General features: G+C 42.3%; 1 protein-coding gene across 1 annotated transcript in view; it reads right to left on the reverse strand.

Annotated features, from left to right (window-relative positions):
• Nucleotides 1-12,257, reverse strand: part of cmip (c-Maf inducing protein) — a 58,910-nt gene extending 46,653 nt beyond the window's left edge. Inside the window, exon 1 of the mRNA XM_080761351.1 lies at nucleotides 11,210-12,257. Within this exon, the coding sequence (XP_080617477.1) occupies nucleotides 11,210-11,581 (372 nt within the window). The 5' untranslated portion in view covers nucleotides 11,582-12,257. The remainder of the gene's footprint in view (nucleotides 1-11,209) is intronic.
• Between the last annotated feature and the right edge of the window lie 492 nt (nucleotides 12,258-12,749).

Below are 12,749 nucleotides of genomic sequence, written 5' to 3' on the forward strand. Positions count from 1 at the left end.
AGACCTACAAGCTCGTGGCGCGCCACTCGGTGGCGCGCTATGAGCTTGTAGATCTGCTATTTCTCAATAGCTAAAGCATAACATAATGCGAATACCAAAAGGGGTTCCCGCCCCAAAATGGGTTAATATGCAAGAGCGTTCCTTGGGTCCAAATAAAATGCATATACTGAATATTGAAAGTATCACCAATCTATAATGCAAGGAGTCTACACGAATCAATGTCACACATAATGACAACTGCACATTCACAAGTCAATTAAATGTACACCGATATATACTGTATAAGTGAAGTTGTCTGCTGGGTCACCATTACCAGCTGAATTGCTCCGTACCAAACATAAACATTAGACACATTTCCACACAATAATTTCTTATAGACACTCAACCCTCTTTTCCTGCACAAAATGAGCTCTTTAGACGGAACAAAGTACTGTTGAAAAAAAAGGTGTCTACTGTGAAGGAGGGCTGAGTTAGCCTGGATCCAGTCCACTAGCTTCAAGAAAGCTACAGTCTGATAATCAGGCTAGGGCTGAGTAGTAGCATATTAGAAGTGCTTACATTATCTCCCTGACTCCCTCTTACGCAAATGTGATGTACCGGCATGATGAATTGAACAATGTGGACCCTGTTGTAAACAAGTGTAATAATGCTTAATTGGGTCGTCCACTCACAGTTAACAGTCTCTGTATTGAGTTTGTGCTTGAAATGTACTGTAATTCTACAAACTGTTAATAAATATTTCAATCAATCAATCAATGTAACTACAGAACTACAGAACGTGATGTAGCGGTAGGTTATGTTCCAACTACAGAACAAATGTGATGTAGCGGTAGGTTATGTTATGTTCCAACTACAGAACTGGCAGGCCTGCTTAAGGAAAGAAAGATGAGTCACTCACTCACTCACAGCACTTCTACATACATCTTCACCAGAGAGATGTCAGACACACAGGGCAATGAAGCAGTATATCCACAGATTCCACACAAAGTAAAGTACATCAAATCTTATTTAATATTAACATTTATATGCCTGGGCCGTGAATCCATGCAAGCTTTCGACTTCCGATCCAGACGGCCTTTACTGCATTTCCTGTCAACCTACTGTCTGTACCTCAATAACAAAATAAAAAAGGCGTTGGTATTCCTTAACGTCTCGCAGGTTGCTATACATTGGTATACTCTCATTTATAAAGCCATTCTTGGTAACCTCCCACGTTACATTGGTTCTACATTTGAACTTGTCCAAAACTCTCTCAACCTCAGATCAAATGCTTGGTTACGCTACGTCGTGCCCCCAACAAAATCTGAGGCTGGGGGAAAAAAAGCATTGCTTATTTCGTACCCTGGTCTTGGAATGACCTACAGTCCAGACTCAAACTGGCTGCTGTGATTCCCCTAGTGAGCTTTAAAAGGATTGCCATGGGCACACCTCCCATACACTGCGCCTGCTTTGACGTATAGCAAATGTCTGCTTGCTTTTTAGTCTACCAGCAATTTCCGTTGCTTAGTTTTTATTTATTAGTCCTTATTGGTCGCGTTCCTGTTCTCCCTTTGAGCTTCTTCGGTAGTGGGTACTGTATTTATGAGCATTGTATGTCTGTCCTGTTTTTTTGTTGTGTCCAAAAACTATATGTAATTGGCCTCCGCCCCCATCTGAAAATATGTTGTTCCAGGCACCACATTTTCAAGAATTTCAAAAATAGCAGACCTACAAGGCGTGAATTCCGTTTGTGTCCGAGCATAGGCATGGCAACGCCCCCCCTGCCTGTGATTGGCCTATACCGACACTGCCTGTCTCGACTGTCTTCCGAGGTGGATATGCTGGATGGTCTGATGCGAGGTTACTCCGTGGTGGGAAATGATACAAGTAGTATGGTATGATACAAGAGAACGCTCACTTGTACGTTTTATTTTTGTAGAAGAAAGGCAAACTAATATTGTTTATGCCGTTTGCTTTGATGGAATAATTGATTGAACATGCACGCCATAATATGATTTGATTTGGGTGTGTTTGTGTTGATTGTGTAAACTTGAAACATTGCACTATAAAAATTGTCAAGATTGTCTGATTGTCTAACAGGGTTGTTGCTGTTGTTTTTTTAACGGTGCCCATCGCTCCAATGCACTGCTGTGTGTGTCTGTCCCCATGTATGCATGTCCGTTTCAGTACAGACAGCTACAACACTGACTTAACCCACTTTGGGTGTGGGAACCCTTTTTGGTGTTAGCATTATGATATGCTTTAGCTATTGAAAAATAGCAGATCTACAAGCTCACCACCGAGAGTGGCGCGCTAAGAGCTTGTAGGTCTGCTATTTTTGAAAAATCAAAGAACGACTGACATATAAAACATAGCTTTTTCAGAAAACTGTCAGGATGTAGAAGACTTTTTTAGAATCTGATCTCAGGTCAGAATGGGTTAAGGGGCAATGTTGAGAAGCCTAAAGGGCTACAGTACAGCGGTTGAGCTTCACACTGGCTACTAGAACTATAAACAATAGCACAGTACAGTACAGTACAGTACAGTACAGTACAGAGTATAGTACACTACACACACACACACACAGCACCTCTGTTCACACAGGTGCGGTTTTTGAGGGGCTATAGTGTACAGTAGATGTGTAGACGAGCAAATCGGCTATTTTGTCCAAACACAAACATGAAATGCCTTCGACAATGAATGGAGGATGTACGTCATATCATGTGGACGAGCAAAACGACAAGTTACGTCATGATGATGTACGATGAGAGCCTTCACAGACAGACAGATAGGATAGGATAGGAAGACCTTTTTTGATCCCCATGATGGGAAAGATTCTGGTGTCATAAATATTGGTAAAGCAATGTTGATATTGCAGTGTTGTGTAATTGGAATAAACACCATGGACCGCAGAGCAGCGATCCACCATGACGTTTGTTATTTGGAAACATTTGGAAGCGGCCCCGCACTCCTTCTCTGTTGCACGGTTTTTATGGGTATATAAAAGACCACCCATGAATCCTCATTATAAAGGAAAACCTAGCAACATCACTGATGTTGGTTAACTTGCACAATGAGGAGGAACAAAGTGAACGCAAAAAGTTAATAATTTGAACTAAAAGAGCTGTAATCATTTGCGTACAAATAAGACAAGAAACCCCCACCTTGAGCATTGTATTGCGGAATTTCCCCCGAGTCAAATCTGCATCTGTCTGTCACCAGACAGATGCAGATAAAAGTAAAGGAAAACATATATATACACTGTATTGTATCTGCATATTTGTATATTGCATCATGGTGAAAGATCTCAAAGAGACAACTTAGAAATTGTCTCTAAATCTAAATGTAAAAGGAAGAAGCAAGCTGCAGCGAATAGTAAACCTAGCCTCAAAAATCCTTGGGAAGAGACAGAAACAATTAGGCTGTATCTACAAGGAGGTACTTCGTAAAAAAAAGCTGTCAAGATAGCAAACGACCCCTTTCATCCACTCAGGGAGTTGTTCGAACTACTTCCCTCTGGTAGACGGTACAAAGTACCAAAAGCTAACATTTTTTTAAATTCCTTCATACGAAATGCCATTAAGGCACTAAATGATACCATGTCTCGCTAGATTTGTTGTTTTTCCAATGTATTTGCCACTGTTGTCCAGCACTTTTTTGCCATGAGAAAATAATTGTGTTAAGTGTTGTTGCTGTTGTTGTAACGGTTTGTTTTTTACTGTTGAGACCGAAGACAAATTTCCACATGTGGACAATAAATGAAACTAACTAACATTCATACAGGTTGTAGCGGGCATTAAGGATAGGTGCTATCTTTCCACAATATCCCTCTGCTTTGTCCATAGAACTAGTACTCTACCATATTAAACAGTAAATGGAAACATACGATATTCCCCTGAACGAATGAATAAAACCTCAGACTGATGAGTTTATACTGAACTAATGAAACCATCTTCCTCATACTTCTTAGTTCTTCGAAAAAAGCCAAAAATAGATTTAGATTTACGATCTATAAGCTCACACTACATGTCGCAGCGCTGCGACTTGTGAGCTTGCAGATTGGCTATTTTCAGAGCACAACACCAGTGTGCAACTAAATATCAATCAGGCATAATTCCAACCACAACCCCTAAACCTAACCTCTAAATGGCTAATTGTATAAACCGAACCATTAAACAACCATTTGTCTTGTGAGGACCAGGAGAATGGTCAATGGAAATGTGTAGTTCTCAAATTCTAAGACATGTATAGTAATGTGCGCACACACGAAAACAGCAGATCTACAAGCTCACAACGCGTCGCACTACTTCTCAAACAATTGTTTTTTCTAACTTTCTTTTCTTAGTTTTTTTCGTTTATTTCTCCATGAAATTACTGGGGTGGAAAAAAGAAAGAAAAAAAGGTTGAATTTTGTTTTTATTTCATGAATGAAAATTACATTTAGTTTAGCCTTTTTTGGGGAATGTTCTTTAAAAATGTTTTGAAATAATAATTCAAAACAAAATGTAGGAACAAAAAGTACCCACAAATGGGTCCCAAGTCCCGACCCAGTGTTTTGGAACCAGTGACCTATACAGGGTATCATTAGCTACAGTCAACTACCTTTCTATTAGTTCCATTTGACTTCACCCTGCTAAGCCAGTTCTGCCCCCGTTAAGACCATACAGCTGTAATCTCTACCTCTATGCAAAGCATGCAATAGTCAGTATATCAACAGTACAGAAGCATTTGAAAACTGAGCCACAGTTCATCTTTTGATACAGAGGGAGTGACAGAAGGGCTTGCTTGTAATCATTTAAAAAAAAATCACATTCACAGACTCATTCATGCATACACCGATGGCGGTAGAAACCATGCAAGGCACAAACCTGTACATCGGGAGAAATGGAGGGCTTCAGAGTCTTGCTCAAGGACACTTCAATCAACACATAAGCCAAAGTCCAATACACTCACTTCATGTTACGGTGAAATTGGTGACCTGCTGAAATATGTGACAATCGTGTAGACAATCACATAATGTCAGTGTCTGAATGTAAATCGTTGCAGTTTGTTCATTATAAAGTTGTGCGGTAGTAGTGGTATTCAGGGATTTCAGGCCCTCCATGTAAATTGTGTGAAGTCCACAGGATGGCAACATATTTCGGCAGGTCACCAATTTCACCATCATTTGCCATGCTGGAGTGACCAAGTGTGGGTATTGGAATTTGGCTTAACTCGCATTATAAGAGTTCACAAATGTCTCTCTGCTCAATCTGTCTCAGAGGGCTGCGTGGACAGTTCAGAAACATGCCTACCAGTGACATCATGTGTGTACGCAGGTTTGGTCATCATCATTTATAAACAAGATTTCAAATGTATCTGTATGCTAGAACAATGGCTTCTATTTCAGCATGCCAACTTTCCAGGGAGAGAAAGGCTGTAGCTTCCATTGTATTACCATCAATCTGGACAAACACACATTTATAATAATCTGGCTCTGTTCCTATAAACGGACTCCATTTCCCATCCTGCAGTTGCTCTTGATCATGTGATGCATTTGCCTCCTAATTATTTTCTTTGTTTCAGGCGTAAGTCTCGCTTTTGTATCGAATCCCTCTCTCATTGCTTTCATCAAAAAGGAATCTGAATCTAATTTGACTTGTAAGAAGCGGGTCTCTCTCTATGAACTTTCCAAAAGAGATACTTTTTGACAAGGGCGATGCAACAGTGATTCTCTACAAAGACGAATCATTTTAGAGGCTACTAGGCTAGACACCAATTATTGCATTAAGTCCCCCCTAGCCCCTCCGGAGCCATCCCTGCATTAAGTCCCCCCTAGCCCCTCCGGAGCCATCCCTGTTTACTGATGACATTTATCCACTTCAAAACACTCCTGACCACCTACAAACTACAAAGCACTACACAACCTGGCTCCCCCACCTCTGTGACCTCCTCAAACGCCAGGTCCCCTCCCGCTCCCTCAGGTCTGGTGGGAGCGCAATACGTTCCCTAGAGCAGACTCATTTCATCCACCACATTGATTAAAAAAAAACATCCATCTGTGATAGCGATACTAACTTTGATAAACAAAAACTGGACATGACTATGCACTGCAAACCTGAGAAGGTGACATAGGCATAATGCGCAGGGACTGGCATCTCCCTTAGAGATAGGGTGAGAAGTTCAGTCACATGAGCTACTTCTTTGCAGCTTGGGTGGTTCGGGCATATGGTTAGGATGCCTCTCGGGAGTCTGTCTACCTAGGGAGGTCCTCGAGGCACGTCCCACTGGGAGGAGACCAAGGCGCAGTTGGAGGAATCACATCGACTCACTGGCCTTGGAAAACGAACTAGTTCATTAACTGACCTGGTGATGTATGATGACCTCAGTTACCGGGAAGTCGGATGTCAAGAACTTCCACAGACAGGGAGTTTGAATTTCAAGGAAAAGTGAACCGGATTGACTGGTTGAGTCTATTATTGTGCCCATATAATCATGCAGGTTAAGAGTAAGGGCAACCATGCAAGGGAATAGCTCCGGACGACTAGCATATATTAAATTACTGACTGTTAAGGGCTTGATTTAATTCACCTCAAATTAACAAATTTGATATTGATTTTAATATCCCCTCACTCAACTCAACAGTGGTCCCCAGGTTGATTCTTAGTCAGGGTGGTGGTCCCCAGGTTGATTATTAGTCAGCGTGGTGGTCCCTGGTTCATAATCAGTTGAAACCCCCTGCTCCAGGAGGAAGTTACTAATGTTGCTCTGGAGAGGGAAGTCTGGAGCTCTCTCTCTGGTGAAGCCGTTACCCCCGCGACCCAACTACCGATAAGCGGTTGAAGATGGATGGATTGATTTAGCGCTCAATTACTTATGAAAAGCAAACCTCACAATTCATCCTAGTATAGTAGAACAGTACAGTTGCTTCTCACGCATCAAGCATGTTATTAGGGCTAAATACCGGTATGATCTATTATTGAAACAGACCCCTGAGAAAAGTGTTTCCCGAAAGTCTAATTTTCTCTTTCAGGAGAGCTCCAGCCTCCAACACTACCATGACACAGAGGAACATAGCCATCCTCCTCAGACAATGATGACATGCTGCAAAGTCCAAAATATTTAAACATGTTTGGACAACACAAGTTATTTTTAAATAGTTGTGAAGCTGCCTACAGGCCGTGCACCACTTGGTCAGAGAATGGTAGTATGTAAACTAGTGTGTGTACGACAACACACAAGACAAAGAAACTTTTTGGAAAAATAATAGCCGCCCGCATGACTTACATCAATTAGAAACAAGAGATGTAAGCCCTGTGTGAAGCCAACTCTTATTTAGTCCGCTGAGACTTGTACTGAGGGTACTGTCCCAACACAGACAGAGAGTGAGTCAGTTTCCTACCATAAATATAGGGTAGGCAATGAGTTGCGCTTTGTGATAGAAGTAGAACAAGAACATTTTAGTCTAGTACACAAGAGGCCCCAAGTGTATACATGTGGCAACTCATATGGTTCCTACTGCCTACTTTTTAGTACACACACACACACACACACACACACACTTATAAAAGGTTAGAAGTTTAATACCAACATACTGATGGGCAAATTAACAAACAGACAAACATTGTAGTGAAGGTACACCTTTTGGTGTTTTAAACATTATGTTATAATTTAGCTATTGAAAAATAGCAGATCTACAAGCTCATAGCGCCTACGAGCTTGTACTGTAGGTCTGCTATTTTAGAAAAATCGTAGAAATGTGGCGCAAATCTTTGAATATATATTCTTTCAAAGTGAATGTTTTTAACTCGGGTCTAAATGGGTTAAGCCACTCACTGTGTAAATCTTTCGACCAGGGAAGCCTTTGGTGGCTCTGCCAGACAGAAAGCAGACATACTAGTATATAACTGCGATGCCACTGGTTCCTTTCCCAGCTGTGGTCCTGTGTTGCATGTAATGTACATCTCAGAGAGGACTTTGTCCTCATTTCCCTGTGACTCTCCATTGTCTGAATGAATCAATGAAATGCCACGAAACAGAACATACACCATTTTAACCTAAACAAACACTATATGAAACGGATAATAAATCAAGTGTAGAAACAAACTATAAAGCCAAAGGTTTGCCAGGAAGAACACTGAACTAATTCATTTATTGTGATCAATTATGTGATATTTATTTTTGTCTAAAGAAGTGGATACGACAAACCAAGGATTAGTAATAGCCAAGTCTTATTTACAATAACAGACACCATCAGTGAGTGTATATGGCGTCTGATTCTACACAATTTATTCATCAATTTAACTAGAGTTGTGTGTTTGTGTCTGTGATTAGGCTACAGATACAACACAAATCCATATTTAAAATAAGTAATTACATATTATTATAAATATACTATAAATGCAGTACTGAACCCTGTTGCAGGTTGGTGACAAAAGATGCATACAGATGCTTTTAGGCTAAACAAACGGTGTCCCTGTGATGTTTGTAGTTTTGTACCCTAGTTGTCACAAGGCCAAATAATGCATCATTGCAGTTTGAGACAGACTTTTACTTGACGTCACATAACCACACACAAAATGCAGCTTGCTGCTCTACTCAGCTGTGTGTTTCAGTCAAAGCAGGACAGCAGGACCTTACATCTCTAAAAATGTTGACTCATCCTAAATAAAATACCCATTGCATTTACAGTACTACACTATCCCCCCCCCATTCCTGGCTGCATAACATGAATTTCTTTCACAAGAATTCTTATTGAAGCACACTGGGTGCTACAATTTAAGCACAATCAGTGTACTTGTACAGACAAAGTAACACACGTCACACTCACAGACACACAGTCACAGAATCTGGCAGATGCACCCAGCTAACTACGTGGACAGTGTTGGGACACAACAAGCTGGTGAGGTAACTTACACTATAAAGCGCTAGTGTATCCTCCTCACGGCTATGTGGATGAGGCGAGCATAATTTGGAATTTACAGCCGTGCGTGGATAAAAAACGTGTGACTGACTGGCTTGTTGTCCTCTGATGTGATGAGCCAACAGTGCGCGTGGGGCTTGCCCCCGAGGTCAAAACACTGTTTTTGATCGTCGACTTGATCTTGACACAATTGCGTTACTCGTATTTAAACCTCAATACTACTGCCTATTCTAGGGACAACTTTTGCAGAAAATAGCAGCATAGCTATTTGGGAGTCATCCGTGTGACTCAATGTCCTGGAGATCCCATGGTGGCATTGTGGGACACATCCAGTGTGTTAAATCTATCTTTTCAGTCATGTCATGTATTATTGCGAGAATGACATGTGACACATCAAGGTTTTTGTCCGGCGCTAGCATGGTTAGCTCCCGTGCCTCACTGTTAGCTAGGCCAGTGAAGGCCACTCTTCGGGAAGATATACTGGACCTTTAGTAGTGGTTTTCTTCAGGGTCGGTTGCTTTTTATGACTTGACATTTCACAGCCCCCTCCCTCCTCCTCCTCCTCAATTGTTTCTATTATTCACCAGGCATTTCAGGCTTTCAGTGGACAAAAGTGTGGTTCCGTTTCAGACATTGTTCAACTCGTAGTTGCATGACATGTAATTAGTTTAAATTACAGCAGACTAATTACAGTACATACTGTATAGTGTATACAAAGACACCCTGGCTGCTACAGGTGGCTAGGCCTACGAGCCACACTTTTAAATAGACAACATTTGTATAATTTCAGCCTTTGCAGTATTTTTCAACCCAGCCTGTAAGTGTGGCTCCCAAGTTCCCAACCTCAGCCCGATGACCCAAAAGTCTAATATATATTATAGGGATATCCCTTTAGTCTAGTGGTTAAGATGTTGGCTTTCCACACGGAATACCCGGGTATGAATCCCAGGCGTTGCAGATATGTTTACACAGCAGCTTGTACAGTAGGCCTACACACATTATTGAAAATGAGCATGGTGGTGTGCTGACAAATTGACAATAGCAAGGTAGGCCTACTACTGTAATGCAGTGGAGGAGGTGGAAACAAGCCATTTTGTTTCACAGCCTCCCCTTGGGTATGGAAGTGACATGATGCATCAGGATTGAATGAACGATATGTTCCCAAACAAGTTTCATAGTCTTAGATTCTGTCTGGGTATTCCTGCTGGGAGCCACTTACTTTCAGAACATGAATAACGCTACTCTCTCTCCACAGGCTACGATGTATTTACCGTTTCAGAATGATGTCTTCCAGACATTGCACTGCAGTAAACCCTGATATATATACTTGTATAAATGAGCAGTAAGCAACATGGTGGACTCTTGAGAATGGGTGTGAGCAGGTCTACAACCATTCAAGAAAAAAATAAAAAGGTGTGTTGATAAAACAATGGAGATCACGGCTTAGAGGGAAATGTCAACAGTGTTGATAAAAAACACAAGGGGAAATAACGGCTTATATTGTCGAGACACGATTCAAATGAAGTCAAATCCATTGTTATTCAAACTGGATTATACCATAATAATAGCCTAGTAGTAGTAGACCTGCCTTGCCTGCAGATAGTATCAGGTACTAGTAACAACTAATCACAAGGTCTTTGTTCATTATACACCACTAGTTGATTCAACTTCAACAGAGGCTCTTAGATCATAACTATTATGAATGATAGGCATGTTGGGTTCAGTTGATAAACCTGTTAGCAGGGGAATAGTGAAATACTGCCAAGTGTCATGTCAACAATACAATACCAAGGCTCAAGTGCATAATATTCCCTCGACTGTACTATACTGTAGGCTACTATTCAGTAAGACAGCAGACTAGCCTCTAGGTATAATAGCAATGTCGTTAGACTGCTTGACGAGACAGTGCTTTCCAAGAAGAAGACTCGACCTGTGTGAAGGAGTGTTCATTTACAGTATATATGTGACCCCGTTTAAAACATGTGCTGTGTAGGTGTTGGCAGGCAGGCAGGCATTGTCGCGGATGGGGAGGGAGGGGGATGGGATAGGGTAGTAGGCCACAGACAGTCACAGTAACAATGTTGTTATTATATCAGCCGAGCAAAATGGAATATGAAAGCAATCATGACACATTTCCCTCTGTGTGTGTAACTGCGTCAACTGGCTAATATACGCAATATCTCCGCGCGTGTACGTGTCCAGTCGTCAGACAACAAACAAAGGGCTAGTACACTTTGGTGTGAATATGCAACATTTTGTATGGGACACACAGACACAGCTAGGGATGGATGGAGCTTAATAGCTTTTGTGTGTGTGTTTTTTTTTTACCGTCGCAGACGCCAAGCTGCTATCCGTCAAGGCGAGGTGATGCGGCTCCCATCTCCTCAGGAACTTGGAGGTGAGGATCTTGCTGAGAAAGGTCCGCGGGTGTTTGACCACGCACACCTGGATGTCCCCCTCCTGTAGCAGCTTGTATCGCATGCCGCTGCTGCAGTGCTGGAGCAGGGTCCTCTTGTTGCACGTCGGCCCGCCGGCTCCCTGTCCCTGCAGCTTGCTGTTATTGTTGTTCCCCTCGGGCACCGTCATCATCGGCGCAGACATCTCCCCCCCTAGCAAAGGTTTATTCTCCGGCTCCGACTGATAGAACTGGTTGTTGTGCAGCTCGTTGTTTCCCCCACCGCTGCTGCTGTTGAAATCCATAGCTTTAACCCAACCAAAATGTGGACCAGGGTTGAACACGCCACTGATAGTAATAAATAGATTTTCTTCTTCCCCTCTTTTTTTTCCCTTAAAAGATTCGGAGGCCCTACATGTATACAAAATAAACGAATTGGGTAGGATTGAGCTGCTGGCTGGGGGGGGGGGGGCGACCCACCGAGCTAACACTTAAACATACACGACCTTAATTATTGTAGGTGGTGTTCTGTTGCGAGCGAAAAGGACACACCGAAGAAACGCCATTAAAGCCCTGTCTTTAGATGACATTAACGTCTCGGGAACGTCAACTATAAATAATCACGGACAAAGCGCAAAATAATATTAATAATCCACATTTCTTTCCTCTGCACACACACAAAGCCCCATGAATGTCTCCTCTCTCTCTCTCTCCACTGCGCGTCTCTCTCTCTCTCGGCTCGTTGCTCTCCCCCGACGAGCTGTTTCAGTATGTTGGGACTGTGGCCTTATCCATTCCGCCAGCTCCTTCTTTTTAGTCCCCCCCCCAAAAAATATATATCACAATCCACAGAGGAGAGCCACAAAACTAGTCGGCTTCGATATCAAACGCCAACATCCAATGGCGGCGCACTGTGGCGTCTCTTCTGCCTGTATTCGTCGGTAATGAAAAGGTTCATTGGCACGGTTCCCCCTTTCTGCCTGTCTGTCTTTTCCCCTAGTATCTTTTCTTCGTGTAAAGAGCGAAGCAGTCAGTAAGTACTTCTTCACGGCAGAGCCGTTTCGATTGGTCGAGTGACGTCAATGGGAGGCAACAAGCGGATGCGCTGTGCGTCTTTTGCCTTGACTCAGTCTGCCGAGCGACTGGCCGGGGAGGGAGGGAGGGAGGGCGGACAGTTCTTTTTTAAATAGCCCGGAGGGAGGAGGGCACACGATGTCAAAATGATCGAATTATCTAGGAAACGCTTGTTTAATTATTTTAATCCGTGATGGTCCGTATTAAGAACTGAATCCAAAAGAGAGAAGCCAGTCTAGCCAGATCGTGCGTAGGAAAGGAAATATCTCAAGAGTGAAACGAAAACTGAGGATTGGCATGGCTCACAAACTGACCCCTTCTTCAATGACCACTTTGGCAATTTGGCATAAAACAATACAACATTGTATTATTAAAGGTCAACGTTGGTTGTCCAGGCAT

This window comes from Protomyctophum bolini, assembly GCF_963924005.1.
Source record: "Protomyctophum bolini genome assembly, chromosome: 4".
Taxonomy (NCBI): Eukaryota; Metazoa; Chordata; class Actinopteri; order Myctophiformes; family Myctophidae; genus Protomyctophum; species Protomyctophum bolini.